A 17,919-nucleotide genomic window follows, 5' to 3' on the forward strand; every position below is an offset into this window, starting at 1 on the left:
GAAAGCAGCAGGGGAGACATGCTGGAGGCCTGACAATCGGGGCACTGTTTGTATGCAGTGGTTTGCCGCCCGAATGCTGTGTCAAAGGAAAGGGACCCAAGAGCGCCATTCCACCTCTGAGCTTTCAGCTGTGACTCATTTGAAAAAAGAGCCTGGCCGTGATTTAGACGTGGCTAGCAAAAGGCTACGTTCTAACATAAAACCAGACATCAAAATGTCTTTGAGGGAAAGTAAATCACCTCCCAAAATACAGGGGGAGAAATCTTGATGAGCACGAGAGAAGCAGTAGGAAGGGTTAACGGTGCACAGGGCCCATGAGGGTGTATTTTAAAGGCCGGACTCAGTTTTCATTATATTGTTGCTATAACAAGTAAATAAATGAGCTCACTGCTACACCCAAGTGGGGCAGAAAGAATTTATAGAGAATTAATAAATCCAGTCAGAGAAAAGCAACAAGTAATCTTGGATTTTAAACAGACAAACCTCCATAACTTTGCAGTTTCTGAAAATGGGATCCAAGTTCTAATGAGCAGCCAGGGATAATTCTGATGTTTCTTTTCCTAGGGTTTTCTTTAAAGGGAAAGGGTCACACAGTTCATGGCTTTAAGACAAAGAAGTTATTATGAGATCAAATAAATACTGTGGTGGCTCTGTTAATGCTTTTTAAGGGCATTTCAGTGAAATAAGTCCTTTCCAACAGGCAGTTTTAGAAATCAAAATACTCTTGTTAATGTACAGGTCCCAGAGATAGTATAAATAAAACTGGGTGTCAAGGAATTAAAGAAAGACAGGAAGCAATGTAATTTTACTTTCCACATATGTCTAGAAAAATGCAAAAGATGGCTGCTCATCAGGGAGGCCTGCTTTTGCGTTCAGATGATCTTAGGTGCTGTTAATGGCGAGGTTATAAATCTGTACTGTAATCATCATGGACCACCTGGGCTGCCCAGTTCTTGGCTAGGCCTTAGGGCAGAACACCAGGAGCTGGTTACACACCTTCCTGCTCTGCCGGGATCCGTGGGTAGAACCCCACTGGGCCATTATCGAGGCATTATCTAGATATCAGAAGCAAAGCATGGTGTCATTCACACCATTCCTAATGTTGCTTTGTATTGTAGAGACTTAGACACAATTAAATCATGGGATACAGAAACTTAAAAGAAGACTCCTCCCTATACCCCTCCAAGTGGGATTTCATATTACTTTTTAAAATTTTGTTAAAGTTATAAAAAATTCTATTTTTATGATTTTGAATTTCTTTTTTGATACGTACATACATCCAGTGTAGAACTATGAAGAATAATAGTAATGCACTAGAACAGGACCAAGGCCGCCGAAGTTCCCTGTGCTTCTCGCCGTCCCATCTTGGTCTCATCCACTCTACCCAATTCTTTCAGTCAAACAGGAGGGTTTTTCTGCATCCTTTTTACTGTTTTGTTCTTCTTTCGGGTTGCTGATAGCATGGAAGGAGGGAAAGAGTCAAAACAGGGGCGAGCGTTGGAGGAGAGAAATGAGAGTTTGTGATAAGTATGTGAGCAGTAGGGCTTGTGCAAGGGAGCACAGAACATGGCGGGACCTGAGACCCTATTAATCGGCTTTCACGGGTCGGTGGGTGGGCAAGGAGGATCTGCCTTCATGAATGGTACAGCCTGCTCCCTTCCCACTTCCCCTAGCACACCCCCGAATGGGCAGCATCTGGCTGAAGCTCTCCTAACCACAGGGCCTCTGTTTCTGCTATGCCCCATCCCAGGCTCCCACCAGCTCAGCTTTAAGGAGGTAAACTAGATGCCCAAGGGAAGCAGCACGCCCAAGTAGACTTGCTGAGACCTTGGTACAAGTGATACCATGTGAACAGAAGTTGTCTTTCTAGAAAGTGTTTTGCTTCTAGACGTTCCTCATGGGTGTGCGTCCTACTTCTCGGTGAGATCCTCTTGACACACCCAGCATGTGCTCTTCCACCGAAAAGAAATGCAGAGGAGAAATTCAATAACGTCTCTTGGGTTTGGGACTTTGCTGTCTTTCTCTTGGATAAATATCTTTATCTCTCAGATTATAAAGCACGTTTTCTCCTGGGGTTTTCCACTGGTGTGTCTTGTGCTGTTACGGTGATAACTGTGACAATGGCAACACTGATATGACCAGAGTAAAATAGTAACCCAAGTCAATACACTGCTGATCACCAAGGGCAAAAGTCTCTTGTCATCTATCACTTTAATTTGAAATTCCCATTGCCTCGTAGACCTCACTGGGAACACTGTATACATTTGTGAAGATTAGTCTCTTTTTCCATGACTTAAATCTAGGGATGATTCAATTTTGTATTCCCCTACGGTGTAATCATGAAACATTTTGAAAGCAAACAGCCTTGAGATCTGTGATCACCAAGACAGAAACATCCTCATCCTATTTGGAAGGAAGCAGGAATGGGCTGTTTTGTTCTTGTTTCTGCTGCCTTGTCTCCCGAATTCCTAGTTATCTTTGATTGTGTGTTGGACATCTGTGGTTTTTAAAAAATATTTGCAGAAATAATACAAGGCCTGTAAAGCTGTTCAGAGAGAGTAAAAATCCAGAGAGAATTTTACCTGCTCTGCCAGCCTCACAGACACACATAAATCTGATTTCAGGCTTTGCGATGTCCTCGCCAAGCCTGATGACGCAAAACCTAGCTTTAGCCTGTACAAGGGTAGGTTCACTTCCAGCTACTCCTTACTTTCGCATGTGGCCCTTAGGGTCCCAACCCAAACTGCGGGTTGGTTATCAGGGTCCCTACCTTGGTGAGCCCTAGAGTCCAATGTTTCCCTTCCCCCATAGAAGCTGAAAAAACACAGTGTAGCCCCTCAGACCTGTCTTAGATCAGCAAATGCCGCCAGAGAAAAAGCAGCCTCAAAATGTGGGCTCCCCTCTATGAATTCCTTCTCCACTTTTCAGTTTTGACCTGGTAATCCTTTACTATCTTTTAACTTTTGATGTTATCAAGAAGAGTTTTCATATATTCTCCTCACTTTTTTAAAGCTGTCTTCATTAGGGGGATTGATCTGAATTACCTAGTCCACACTTTAAGCCCAAAAGTAAACTCTGCTTAACCTAGGTAACAATTATGGTAAAAATAGCTGAGGCCTACGGGTTTATGCTTTGCCAGGTACTTTATGTACTTGGTCTCATTTAATACTCCTAATAGCCTCTAAGTATTATTACTTCTGTTTTACTAATGAGGAAACAGGCCAGGAAATACCTTGGTCATGTCGTCACAGCTGCTAAGTGGTAGAGCAAGGATCTAGATCCAGTTCTGCCTGGGTCCAGCTTACGTTCTCAATCACTCCCCTCATCAGACCTAATCCTTTCAATGAGCCAAAGACCCAATGTGGCCTTGGCCTTTGGTAGAAGACTTCATGCAACACGGGCCTGTCGCATATTTTCAGAACTAGAGAAAGTATGACTCCTCTTCCTTTCTATTGTATTTTTTTTTTCTGATGTTAAGGTAAAAAGCAGAGTTAGTTTTCATTTCTTTTTGTAAAACTCCCCCATATATTTCTGGCTTGTGGCTGAGAAGAACGCAGGTGTTTGGGTCACATGCAAGCTCTAGATTGAGGAAAAGGAAACCATCTAGTGGCCCTTCTTTGCCGCCATCCAACCGTGGTTTGCACCAGATAGTGGTGCAGGTGATAATTCTTCCATGGTGTCTGATTTCTCAACTTTACCTAACATTCACCCTGCTTTCTTGGCCACGCCACTTGCCCAGCACTACCATGCATGGCTGATAAAGACATGTCCCTTATCCCATGGGCCCCGCTCATCCTAGAGCTGACTTACCTGGAAACCAACCTCATCCTCTACAGGCAGACCTGTTTAGTGTCCTCTCCAGATCCACACCAGTTTGCTTAAGAAAAGCCTTGAGTTTTCCTTTAGTTCATTAATATATTCAGTCAATACGTTTATCTAAGATCTACTATATTCAAGGCACTGTGCTAGGCCCTGCTGTTTATATACAAATGGAGGAGAAATGGTCTCTGTCTCCACAATGCGAAGAGAAGAGATGGTCTGAAACAGTGAAACCTCAAGGGTTAAGCAGTGTTAGAGATGTATATGCACACGTGGAAGTTTCCAAGGACGGAGATATTGTATCTGTCTGAGAAAGGCTTTGTGGGAGAGAGGCACTCAGGTTGGCCCTGAAAATTGAATGAAGTTTGCACATGAGGAAAGAAAGATGAGCGTCTTGGACAAAGACACAGTGTGAGTGAAGACGCAGAGGTGTGGCACGCAGGGCACCTGTGAAAAATGGAGTGGTTCAGTCTTGCCAAAGCACAGAACTAGCGAAGAGCTTTCAGGTCCTGCCCTCGGACTGAGAAGGAAGGAAGAAATACACAGATGAAAGCAAGGACTGGGCACCCTGGGGGCCAGAGACGTGTCGTTTGGCCAAGATGCTGTTTGAAATATTTGAGCCAATTTCCAAAATCAGATATCACATAAAAATCCAGATTTCTTTTTTCTTTAATCATTTAAATTTTATTTATTTTTTACACAGCAGGTTCTTATTAGCTATCTATTTTATACATATTAGTGTATACATGTCAATGCCAATCTCCCAATTCATCTCACTACCACCCCCCACCTCCAGTTTCCCCCCTTGGTGTCCATACGTTTCTTCTCTACATCTGTGTCTCTATTTCTGCCCTGCAAACCAGTTCATCTGTACCATTTTTCTAGCTTCCACATATATGCATTAATATATATTTGTTTTTCTCTTGCTGACTTACTTCACTGTGTATGACAGTCTCTAGATCCATCCACATCTCTACAAATGACCCAATTTCGTTCCTTTTTATGGCTGAGTAATATTCCATTGTATCTATGTACCACATCTTCTTTATCCATTCGTCTGTCGATGAGCATTTCGGTTGCTTCCATGACCTGGCTATTGTGAATAGAGCTGCAATGAACATTGGGGTGCATGTGTCTTTTTGAATTACAGTTTTCTCTGAGTATATGCCCAGCAGTGGGATTGCTGGGTCATATGGTAAATCTATTTTTAGTTTTTTAAGGAACCTCCCTCTGACTTCTCATGAAAATTGGAAAGATCTGGCAACACAGGGAGTATTTTTTCAGGATAGTGGTCGGCTGGAGCTGAGGACTGGCTGCCACCTTTCAAAGAGTATGAATTCTGTGCCCCCAACACAGGGTCCCGGCTTATCTCTCCCTTCACCCAGCCTGCTCAGCCCACAGGCATCTAAGCGTAAGGCCCTGGCTCTGCTACAGGTGCAGACTCAAGCCAACTGAATGTGGAGACACGAATGACAGACCTCAGGGCTCTGTCCCAGCCCACTGACTCTCACAGTTGATGGTTTTCAGGGTTCCCTAGCCCTCGCTGCTACCCCAGACACAGACTCTCTTTTCAAATTTCAGCATGCACGGCTCTCAAAATTATGAGACTCAGAAGTCTTAACAGCATCTCTAAAAAGCTCGTGCTGCCCAGAATCTGAGGCTCAAAATGGTGTGAATCAAAGTGTGTGTGTGGGGGGGGGGTAAGTCATGTTTGTTTGTTTGTTTTCTACAAGCGGAATTGGTAGAGAGCTAACGTGACCCCAGTCTCCAGGCTTTAGATCCTCCCCTGCCGGGGTCCGGCCTCCGAGATTTAGTCCGTGGACTCTTCCCTTTCTAAACGTCTATAGTCTGCCCTTCTCTGCTTCATAGCTCTTCTCAAAGTGTCCCCCTTCAGACTCTTCCATTAGTTGACAAGAACAGTATACTAACGTCCAAGGAAGGTTGGATCCCTCATCTGGACAGAAAATCCATATTTGGACAATGCACATCCTCTGCAGGGCAACCAGGAAAGTAGTCGGTCGTAGAGCCCTGGGGAGCCCACGGTTCAGCCCCCTTTGTGGCAACGCTAAAGAGCTAAGAGGTCAGTTTGGTAATTCCTAAGGCTAAGCCCTTATAACTATAAATAAATACGCAGAATGAAAGGAATGCAGGAAAGAAAAACAAATGGAGGAAAAAAGGAAATGAAAAACCTGACTTGATTTCATTGAGAAAATTAGTTTTTAAGATGCCGTTTGTGTAGCAATTACATCAGTGCCTTGCCGTGCAAATGCCCAGGAGATTTCTTCCCAAATGTACATCCCCTTAGCTAGACCTTGGTGTTCCTCATAGGCTGAGGTTCAGTAATCCTGGGAAAGTAGAAAGGTTTTTGTGGACTGTGTCAAGTAGGAAGAAAAGGCCTTATGAACCACAAAACTGGATACTTTGTAAGGTACAGAACAGTCAGCACTTTCCTCTGAGGAGAGAACACACAATTGGCATGAAAGTGACCCAAGCAATGGGGTGAGTTGGAGAAGGTCCAAAAGTAGAGGAGGTCCAGCTTCTTTTGTTCTCTGGGGCGTCACAAAGGGGCTCACTCTGTGCCCTGCCTGTGTCTGACCAGATGCACAGCCCCGGTCCCATTTCCACACCATTTGTGGACCGATGCGAATTGGATAGTAACATCAGGATGCTGGCATCGGGGAAGGTTGTACTTTGTTGGCTTTTTCCCCCTGTGGTTTTTCACCATCTGTTTCTTTTAATGCATAAACAAGGAAAATGACTGGTTTGGAATGCAAAGTTTTTAAAAAACCAGATGACCACAGGCATCCTCTAAATGAGAAAGAGAGAGCACGCGGGGGGTTCTGTGACATTTGTCAGGAAGTGAGACCTTAAATACTGGGAAGCATTAATGCTCCCGGCCAGGGACGATCTGCAAAGGCAGGGCAGAGCCTCGCTGGCGACCCGCCTTCCTGAGGTTGTGCCTTATGTTTACATGTCACCAAGCGCTATTTTCAGATACTAGCACCACCCCATCTATCTCCCAGCCCCGCTCCCTTTTTTAAACTAAAGATGAAACCCGTCTGCTGGCCTTCAGCATAACCAGCCTTGGTTTTCCATTAGCGTTATTACTAACTTGGCAACCTTGGATAGAAGCCACTCTTAGAAACTTGTAGACTGAACAAAAGCTGCGCTGTGAGCAGGTTTTATTAAACAGCCAAAACAGAGAGCTATAAATAGAGGAGCTGATGAGATAGACCAAGAGAAGATGCTTCATTTCTCTCCTGGACAATAGCGAGTGAAGAAAAAAATTATATAAGGGCATTGGGAACACAGTGTATCTTTCTTGAGCAAAGAGCAGCCTGCTTTAAAAAGGAAGATTTGCTCTGCACAGCACAGTAGCCACTTTGTAAACTGGTTCTGTATGTTGCATGCCAACAAACCTTAAAGCAAGAGATTCCTTTTTCAAACCCGAGGCAGTGGCGAGATTGGATGGGGTGGTGGCTGCATACTAATCTCGTTTACCTTCATTGCAAGCCATAATCAGCTACAGGCACCAGGGATTTAAAAGCAAATTGAACCCGGGCATTTAGAGCCCCCAGGGAGAAGGGCACTGGTGCATTTGGCTGAGTTCCACCCATTTCGGGGTAAGATGGATATGAGCATTTTTTGCATAGTTTTGCAGGCAGCCTGACGCCAGAGTTTTCACATTAGAGAAAGGATAAAAGATGATGGTTTCTTAGAGAACAACAAACTCTTCCTAATTTGCAGTGTCTGTTCTCACAAATGTCATGAGCAATACTTAGGTGGGTGCTGTTAGCATTCGGGGGACAGGGGTTAGGCAGAAACAAGACCCTAGTCGTTTAGAAGCTTTGGGGGGATTAAATATATTTTCAGAGGAGTTTAAGTTCCAGTCGTTTCTCTACCTGTGCTTAGGACACAATGAAGTGTGTAGATATGAAAATGCGAGCCTGTCGGGTAAGATTTGTTTCATTGACATTGGTTCCAGATGCTCGAGCTGCGATGAGTGTACTTGACTTTTGACATCACTTGGACGTAGGTACCGTCTGGATGTTTGCTTCCCCGGTGGAAATGGGAAAATGATTAGACCTCAGCTCTCTTCCTGGTCGGCTCCCAGACTCAGTATTTCATGTGTTTCATTCGTTAAAATGAAAGCTCCTGCAGGCTTCTAAGGGCAGCGCTGTGTGAACCTTCATAAAAGTACTCTAGTGGCCTATGGAATTTTAGTTATAATCATAATAACGTCAGATGAAGAGGCTTCCTGGGGAAGGTATGAGAGGAATTTTAAGTGGCCGAACTCTATTTACAAATAGTTTCAGAGCCTTTTTTTTTTTTTTTAAATGCTGTGCTTTTGATGCTCCAAAGGGTTGATCTAGGACTTTCATGATTCAAACATGATTCTCCTTTCAAGTACCTTTTGGGAATTCAGACTTTATCTGACTAACTTTGAGGTGATTTTGTTACCACGAGGAATGGGGACAGAGGTATTTCAGGGAATGGTTCTTCACTGGGATTCAAGAGGGATTTAAAAGTTTACCGTTGTCTCCTTCCTTTTGTCTCCTCCCTCTTTGTGTGTGTGTGTGTGTGTGTGTGTGTGTGTGTGTGTGTGTGTGTTGTGGGTTTTTTTTCTTTCTTTCTTTTTAGTTGGGTGAAAGATGAGGGTGGAGTGTCTGATTAGGAGGCTAGGAGATGCCCTCAGGACTCGGCTTGGAATTTTACCCCCGTGTCTTCCTGTCCACAGGTGATCACGCCGATGAGGACAGGCCACGGCTATGTGTACGAGTACCCGTCCAGATACCAAAAGGACGTCTATGATGTCCCTCCTTCCCAGACCGCTCACGGGGTGCGTACCAGAAATGTGGTCACTGGGGAAGAGGGCGGCTTTGCTTCAGGGCTACAGAGGAAAGGGAAGTTCACAAAATATGTACAGGTCATGGGACGCTTTATTTAGGTTGTCTGTCCAGGGGCCGTTTTAGCCAATGTTTTAAGGTATGTTTTCTGGCTTTGCTTTAGTAGGGCATCGAGGCTTTGATCTAACAAAGCTCTTACTGCTTATCAATTTATCAGCAGCGTAAAATTTAACCTACAATTTAAAATACAGACAGTGCAGGCAGTTTACCTAAGATCATTTTTATATACAGTCTAAGTCAAAGAATACAAAATTGAAAAAGAAAAATTCCATCAATCCTTTATTACATAGAATTCAGCCGAAGAGCAAGGGAACACATAACCTGGTAAATAAATCCGTCATTAAAAGCTTAGTACATAAAAAATGACACGTATAAGCCATTTCCGTGCCGGGTAACTCTGGGGGGGTGTTTCTCTTCAGGTGTACGACATCCCACCGTCGTCTGTGAAAGGCCCCGTGTTCTCAGTCCCAGTGGGAGAGATAAAACCTCAAGGGGTCTATGACATCCCTCCTACCAAAGGGGTAAGTGAGCTGCTACAGAGCAGCAAAAAAACGTGTGTGTGTGTGTGTGTGTGTGTGTGCGCGTGTGTGCGTGTGTGTACTGGGATAAACAAACCAAAGAGGAGAAGCTAGCCTTTGTAAGAGAGTACAGGGAGGGAAGAGAAGGGGGGAGGGAGGAAGAATCGGCAATAAAGATAATTCTAGGAATTCCATATTTAGGGGCCCACACTAAAAAAATGGGGAGTCGGTAAGGAGAGCCAATAAGAAGGTAATCAATTCCGTTTGGCAAGCGACTGCTGTATCTCATATAGCTCACGTTTATATAGGGTGTCACAGCTTACTCAGGCCGTACATATATGGGCTAACGCATCGGACTCATTCTGCCCAGGAAGTACAGTTATCCTGATTCTGCAGATGAGGGAACCGTGTCTCAGAACACTGAAGCGGCTTATTGGGCAGCACACGGCTTACAGGTCCGGGAGAGACCCTAGGCCTCCTGACGCCTGGCCGGGGCTGCTGATGCATCACCTGCCCTCCCAGCCTGCAGCAGCTGAGGAAGGAGCCCCAGGAGGCGCTCAGCAAGGCAGGCCCAGGAGAGCAGCGCAGGCAAGAGGGTTCCACGCAGAGCAGCGTGGAGGGCAGGGGAGGATGCACTTGTCAAAGGGCGGGGGAGGTGAGGGCAGGGAGACGCTTAGGGGTGGAGGGCGAGCGAGAGGGAGGCAGCACCTGGCCCTAATCCTGACGTACCGCTCAGCTTCCGCACCGTCACGTGAGCCAAGTGAGCGAATAACAGCTTCGCTCTCCACTTGCTTTTCAGGGATACGCCATTCCACCTCCTGCCTGCAGAGATGAGGCCGGGCTTAGGGAGAAAGAATACGACTTTCCCCCTCCGATGAGACACGCTGGCCGGCCCGACGGCAGACCCGAGGGCGTTTATGACATCCCCCCAGCCGGCACCAAGCCCCTGGGGAAGGACCTTCACGCTAAATATAATGGCGACGCTGCAGCGGAGCTGGCGCCACGGAGACACCAAAGCATTTCCCTGAGCCACCCGGCCCCGCAGCTGCGCCAGCCCGGGGGCTCCCAGAACGACGCCTATGATGTCCCCCGGGGGGTCCAGTTTCTGGCACCACCAGCAGAAGCCGGCGGGAAAGCAAACCTCGAAGAGAGAGACGGGGTTTACGACGTGCCGCTGCGCAACCCGCCGGACGCCAAAGGCTCCCAGGATGTGGTGGACGGCATCAACCGGCTCTCCTTCTCCAGCACCGGCAGCACCATGTCCACGTCCTCCACCACCTCGAAGGAATCTTCGCTGTCTGCCTCCCCGTCCCAGGACAGAAGGCTCTTCCTGGATCCAGACACGGCCATCGAGAGGCTCCACCGGCTGCAGCAGGCCCTGGAGATGGGCGTCTCGGGCCTGATGGCGCTGGTCACCACCGACTGGCGGGGCTACGGGTACATGGAGCGACATGTCAACGAGGTCCGCGCCGCTGTGGACAGGGTGGAGCTGGCCCTAAGGGACTACCTGCACTTCGCCAAGGGGGCCACGGCCAACGCCTCCTGCCTGCCGGAGCCCCCCCTCCACAACAAGATGAAGCGGGAGCTCCAGAGGCTGGAGGACTCCCATCAGATCCTGAGCCAGACCAGCCATGACTTAAACGAGTGCAGCTGGTCCCTGAACGTTCTGGCCGTCAACAAGCCCCAAAACAAATGGGATGACCTGGACCGGTTCGTGATGGTGGCAAAGACAGTGCCAGACGATGCCAAGCAGCTGACCACGACCATCAACACCAACGCGGAGGCCCTCTTCAAGCCGGGCCCTGGCAGCTCGCATGGGAAGAGCGGGCCTGAGAGCATCACGAACTCCGCGGAGTGCCCACACGCCAGCTCCCAGGTACAGCGGCTGCATCCCGGGGACCACAAGGCTCCAGCCCTCAACAAGCCACTGCCCCCAAGCCTGGGCAAGGACCAGCCCCCTGACTGTAGCAGCAGTGACGGCTCTGAACGGAGCTGGATGGATGATTACGACTATGTCCACCTCCAGGTAAAGAACCAGACTCCTACGGCACCTACACTCACATGCAGGGGCCTGGGGCTAATGCCTATAAGGCTGGTAGCTAGACTACCAGAGCCGAGACCAAGATTAATGTTCAGAAACACGATGAATGATTCACAGATTGGAGGCAATGTTGTCCAGTAGGAAGAATACTGGCCTGAGAGTCCTGAGTCCTCTAGACTTTTCCGTGACACTGTGTCACCAGCTTCTGTAACCTCATGTCACTGCCTCATTTGCAGAATGAATGAAGTGCAGGGGTGGATCAGATCTGATAGATATGCCTCAGGCGAGCAGGAGGAGACTCCCCAAGTAGGTTAGCGGGCCGCAAATAGACATGCCAGCTCCACTTCTGTTTGCATTTCATGATACGGTTCTGCACGATACTTTATTTGGAAAAAAGAAGTAGGGCGAGGGGTGTTTCACGGTTAAGGAAAAAGATTTGAAAACCTCTGAATTTCTAAGGTCCCTTCAGCTCTATACTGTGTATGTGTGTAGAATTACTCACAGAGAAACTTAACCCCACCATAGGCTGACCTTGAAGAGCACTGGGCATTTGCCAATTGACCTAGAACTTAACGGCATAGGGAAATCGGGCCGTCACAGTCTGTGTCCTCCAGGTGGAAATTCCACCAGGTTGACTCAGGATCCTGACAGCTTTCCCTTCGGGGGATTAAAACATTCTACAAGATCCATTATTTAGAATTTGCTTCACTATCTTATTCTGCCATTCTTTTCATTTGACTGACAGCCGCGAAGTCTCCTGAGGATTATTACACACAGTTCCTTTGCCTACAACCGGGGAGTGGAGAGCAGAGCCACACCTTGTGCTGAAAAGAAGTATGGGGAGAGAGTAGACCGAGGCATTAAACACTGACCTGGCTGGCTGTCCAACTCTGCCTCTTGGGAGATGCTAATTTGGTGTAGAGCTGTAGATGATTGAAAGCAACTAGAAATACAATGTGGACCATGTTTAGACCCCCGTTGGGGGGTTTATGGGTTTGCATATAATCTATTAGAAAAGAGCCCTGAGAAAAAGCACCGCGTACGGAGGTTTGAAGGGGGCCATGGTTAACCTCCAAAAACGGTAAAGTGGAGCGGACAGCGTGACACCCCACATGCTAATGGGTTTTAGTTTTCGGTTCTCATCCGCACAGTGACTCTGGAAGTCTGGCCGAGAAGCCCTGCCTGGGGTTCACAGGGCCTAACTGGGCATGCAGGAAATTGCCAAGGCAGCGGAAAATAGAAGCGTATTCACGTGTCTGTCGATGAAACTGTTAGCATAAGCGAATCCTAGTGGTGACGTCATGTTTTCTTTATGTTGGAAAATAATAGGGTAAGGAGGAGTTTGAGAGGCAACAGAAGGAGCTCTTGGAAAAAGAAAACATCATCAAACAGAACAAGATGCAGCTGGAACATCATCAGGTACGTTCGATCAGAACAAAAACTACTTGGTATTGAAAAGATTTCCCACTTAATAAGGAAACTGTAACCTCAGAAGATCATGGTTTTGATCCTCCCAGTACACTTTGGCATAAACAAGCTCCAAGGCACATAATAGGGTATAAGGACAAAGAGAAGGTCTATGGCCTTAGTAATCTAGCTGGGTGTACCTGGACCATGTCCAAATACAGTTTTTCCAGGCTAAGCCTGTACATCTAACTTATTAGGACTATTGGGCTAAGGCGGTTGGTCTCAAGGAGTAAGACGCACTCAAGCTGGCCCAAGCAAACAGGTTTTGTAGTAAAGCCACAATAGGGGAATCCGGGAACAGAAAATGAAGCTATAGCCATGTCTTAAGGCACTAGGACTGTCAGTGTCCTCTCCTTCCTGGACTAACTTGGTGTCTCTCTAAGTTGACTTCCTTGGCCTCTATTTGGTAGTTTCCTCTGATTATCTATTCATTTGGTTCCCCTGTAACTTTACAGAACCCACAGCTGGACACTCAAAGCCTTTCCTATATATAGTTTTTCATCTCAGCTTCCTCGCTAATAGTCAGCCCCTTCTGTGGTTTATCAAATTCCTTAAAAAAGAGTCTGGGCCATTATCCATCTATCTATCTCCCTCTGTCTCTCTGTCTCTATCATCTCTATCTCTGTCTCTCCCCAAGCCTGTGGCTTGGCTGTTCTTGGTCCAATCTAAGGGGAGGAGGGCAGGATCCAGTGTTTTCAACATATATCCAAGTCCATTTACTAAGGGCTTTGGGCAAGGCAGTTTCATTCAAAAGTTGGGCATGAGTGGGGCAAATAATAATGGGTATTGCTAATACAAGGGCACAAAAATAACGAGAAATGGATGGAGGATTTATAGGCCTTTTAGGATGAACTGAAATGGCATGTAGGGACATGAAATGGCGCACTGAACTCAGGAAACCAGAGTTCTAATCTGTGCTTTCTGGCCAACCAATCATATGACCTCAGGCAAGTCACTTAACCTCCCTGAACTTCCATTATTTCTCTATAAAATGAGAAAGTCCCTCTCCCCTCCGACCTAATGAGATGATATATTTATGAACATACTTGCAAAAGCATAAGCGGAATATCTTGAAGCATCGCCCTGTATCTGTTTATGTTTGCTTTGGCATTTGCCCAAGTAAGACTGCAGGGCTTTGGGGAACTTGTTGAAATCATAGTAATTCCTAAGAAGAAAACAGAGTCTACAGAAAAGGAAAGCTCGCCGTGCACTTCTCAGGGGAGAAGCTGGGTGAGGTTAACCCTGCTCAGACTCAACCCTATTTCAGGGCAGAAGACTGAGTCCTAAACTCCGGTCACAGATAGATAGTCCTTGCCTGTAAAAGAGAGCCTCTCCTGACACTTGTTGCAATAGCTGGAAATTATTATCATTGCAGTTTAAATAATACACCAGCTGGGGGCAGTGAGGAGAGAAGGGAGAAAGCTAACACTGAGTCTGACCTTGTGTGAGGCCCCTTCCTTTCGACCGCTCTGGGGGGCTAAGTGCTATGATGCACAGCCTGCGTTCAGATTCCCTCAGAGAAGTTCTCTTCCACAGTGCGCATGTATTTATATGCAGTAGTCTACCCTGTAGTGCTGGATAATAACATTTATAAATGTGGACAGAAAGAGTAGGAGAAATAGAAAAGGGTCATGGATTGTCATTTATCTAAGTGCCTTGAAGGGACAAAAGGCTTTCCCCCAGAAGGAGCAAACTGTCAGTGACTGACCTGACAAAGAGATCCCCACGTTTGCTTTTCCCTGGCCACCTCTCAACACGTAATAAACATTTACCTAGAGTCTCCATTATACCAAACACTATTCTAAGCACTTTGCAAATATTAACTCATTTAACCTTCGTAAAGGTGTGGGTAACAGAGCTGGGTTTAAACCCTATGCTGCCTTCCAGCCTGAGGAGAGAAGAGACCAATCGTGTCCAGTCACAGAAGTCAGAGCTGGAGGATTCCTTAGGGACCCTCTTTGTCAGCCTGTACAGTTCACAACTTAGGAAAGCCAGGCGACTGGACAAGCCTTGGCATCTAATAAGCACCTCACACTGGGATGAAGGTCCCTGAGTTTTAACTGCGAGCCCTGGTTAATTTCCATGTCGGCACATCGCCTCATCCTTAACAAACTCGGCTTTTTCCTTCCCTGCAGCTGAGTCAGTTCCAGTTGTTGGAACAAGAAATCACAAAGCCCGTGGAGAACGACATCTCCAAGTGGAAGCCCTCCCAGAGCCTCCCAAGCACCAGCAGCGGCGTGGGCGCGCAGGACAGGCAGCTGCTGTGCTTCTACTACGACCAGTGTGAGACCCATTACATCTCCCTCCTCAACGCCATTGACGCGCTCTTCAGCTGCCTCAGCTCGGCACAGCCCCCACGGATCTTCGTGGCACACAGCAAGTTCGTCATCCTCAGCGCCCACAAACTGGTGTTCATCGGAGACACGCTGACGAGGCAGGTGGCCGCCCAGGACGTTCGCAACAAAGTGATGAACTCCAGCAACCAGCTCTGCGAGCAGCTCAAGACTATAGTTTTGGCGACCAAGACGGCCGCGCTCCATTACCCCAGCACCTCCGCCCTGCAGGAGATGGTCCACCAGGTGACCGACCTGTCCAGGAACGCGCAGCTCTTCAAGCGCTCTTTGCTGGAGATGGCGACATTCTGAGCAGCAAAAGAGAGACTGACTTGGATTACTGAGGAAAACTGGAAATACTCTCTGGTTTTTGTAAATCTTATCTATTTTTGTAGATATTTTATATGAAAATGAAATATTTTAACACTTGATGGGTTAGACGACATTCAGAAATTCAGGGAACTCTGGGGAACTTTTTTTTTCCCTGCGTGGTTCTTGTGTACACATCTAAGCATCTAAGACGTAAACTGTACAGAATCCTGTCCGTGTGTGTGTATGACTGTGTGTTCATGTTCGTTCATAGATGTTTGTCTGATACATTCCATTGAAGACCATGAATTAAGAAGCACCTTAGTAAGCGCCTCCTAATGCTGCATTTTTTTTTTTTAGAAAACATACCAGCTGGTTGTAATATTGCTCTACATATACTAGCGATTATTCTGAGCCTGTCACTCCCAAGTCTGGGAAGCACAGTATATTTGCAGGTGTGCACCTTCCAGTAAGGAGGCATGCTATGCCTTGTTTTTGTTGTTGAAACCCCTTCCAAAACTGGCTGTCTTGGGCGCGTTATTGCAAGATGCCTCATTTCTGGTTGAAAAAGCCCTCTTAGAAAGTTTCAGAAAGTATACGTTAATCCAAACTCTGACGTGTTAGGTGCTGGAGGAGTGACACGTGTACTTAGGGGCCATGTCCCCACTTAGGGTTGTTTCAGCATGGAGAGAACGTGTTTCCGCAAGGCTTTTTACTCATTGGCATTTATGAGTGACTTGGCCATGCGATATTCCAAAGGATGTTTTTAGATTTGCAAAAAAATATATTATTTGCAGCAGGAATTCATAAAGACACATCAGACTGTGACCGTCCACAAAAGGAAGGATGGGCCCATCTGCCAGTTGTAAGTAGGGGCCTTTCTGACTCTCAACATTCCCTTAGGTGCTACTACCCCATTACCTGAGGGAAACTGGCCAGTTCCTTGATCACCGAAACATTAGAGCCACAGGCCACATCCCACTCTAAGCGAATCCGGTGCTTGATCCTGTAGCCTCCCTAAAACATGCAAATGCAGACCCAGCACTCAGAGCAGCCGTATGGAGCCCATCTAGGCATCACAGCTCTGGCCAATGACCCTGTGCACACTGCTCACCACCGTCTCCCAGCTCGGCACAGCATCCGTCCGTTCCACAGTCTCTCCTCTCGTACCTGCTGGGGTCGGCACAGCACAAACACACCACAAGCCGTCAGATTCATCACGCTTCTTACCCCAGGGGGTGAATGTAGTCACATGTTACCAAGTCAAGGAGCAAATTACGGTCTATCAGTCCGGTTTTTATTTAATAATGCTATTCCAGCCGACTGGAAAACATTTTGGTTTGCGATATATGCCTTGACTTAATTGAGCTTGCTTGTTTGAAACAACCAAATCATTGCAACAGGAAAGGATCTAGGCGAGAAGGATGCATGATCTAAGTGGGATACGAAATAATCAGTGAAACTTACCCTAGAAGTGCTTTGATTCAGAACCACCGCTCTTGTAGTTCTTGACGTTCTGCTGTGCCAGAAGAAGCTGTATTGTTACAAGAAAGAAAGTGTGCGCGAAGGAAGAAGCAGGTTGCTGAAAATCAACGAAGAGGAGGTTGAAAAGTGTCCTTGTAGATTTCATTGTCTAATGTGCATCTCTTAGGAGATGACAGACTTGAGCAAATTGGTGGCATTTCACGTGTTCCGAACCAAAATGTTCAATCTGTATCTCTCTCTCCCACATTGTATATACAGGCTGTTTTCAAATCATTAAAAATTTTAGATGTCTGTTTTCATAGGCATTGGGTTTTCTTTTTCTATATTTCTTTCCTTGTCTCAAAATTAAATATTAGCTTATTTCGGCACTCCTAATATAGAAAGTTAAATTATGGAGATTTTATCGATATTATAGATCTGGATTTTTGAGTAAAATTGAGTGCTATTTTTTCATTTTGCATCATTTAAGGAAAATTCTGGAATCTGTGAACATTACCAAACCCAGACATCTGGAACAAAGCTGCTCTTCACCAGAAAGCCTCTATATTTAAATGACGGGTGGAATGATTTCTGCTACCATAATATGGATGTTGCTATTCACATGGTTTTAGAATCAAAGGGAATTGCTCGATTCATTCTGGAATGGACATCAAGAAATATTTAAAACTATACTTGATGAAAATAAGAGATTCGTAACCACATAAATTATTTTTAATGCTTGGCCCACTCTTTCACTCTGGTATCCTACTGCGAGTAACAGATAAAGTATCTGAATATACCTTGCATATACCTTTTTCCACATCTATAAACATTTTCAAAGAAACTGACAAGGCACTTCTTGGGAAATGGTAAGTCCTTTGAAAAAAACGGCACTAGAACAACTAGATCTCTCCATGGAAAAAGAATGAATATTTACCTTACATCTTACAGAAAAATTAACTCACATGGATCATAGCCCTAAACGTGAAACTAAAAACTCTCCTACTTCTAGAAGAAAACACAGGGGAAAAATCTTTGTGATCTTAGGAAGACAAGCGTTC

General features: G+C 46.1%; 1 protein-coding gene across 4 annotated transcripts in view; it reads left to right on the forward strand.

Moving 5' to 3' along the window:
* NEDD9 (neural precursor cell expressed, developmentally down-regulated 9) overlaps nt 1-15,766 on the forward strand; it is a 292,001-nt gene extending 276,235 nt beyond the window's left edge. For all 4 annotated transcript variants that reach the window (XM_060307849.2, XM_030881426.3, XM_030881428.2 and 1 more), the window contains 5 exons: nt 8,558-8,659; nt 9,146-9,247; nt 10,044-11,270; nt 12,615-12,704; nt 14,888-15,766. In XM_060307849.2, the coding sequence (XP_060163832.1) occupies nt 8,558-8,659; nt 9,146-9,247; nt 10,044-11,270; nt 12,615-12,704; nt 14,888-15,397 (2,031 nt within the window). In that variant the 3' untranslated portion in view covers nt 15,398-15,766. The remainder of the gene's footprint in view (nt 1-8,557; nt 8,660-9,145; nt 9,248-10,043; nt 11,271-12,614; nt 12,705-14,887) is intronic.
* The last annotated feature ends 2,153 nt before the right edge of the window (nt 15,767-17,919 follow it).

The sequence above is a fragment of the Globicephala melas genome, chromosome 11 (assembly GCF_963455315.2).
Source record: "Globicephala melas chromosome 11, mGloMel1.2, whole genome shotgun sequence".
Taxonomy (NCBI): domain Eukaryota; kingdom Metazoa; phylum Chordata; class Mammalia; order Artiodactyla; family Delphinidae; genus Globicephala; species Globicephala melas.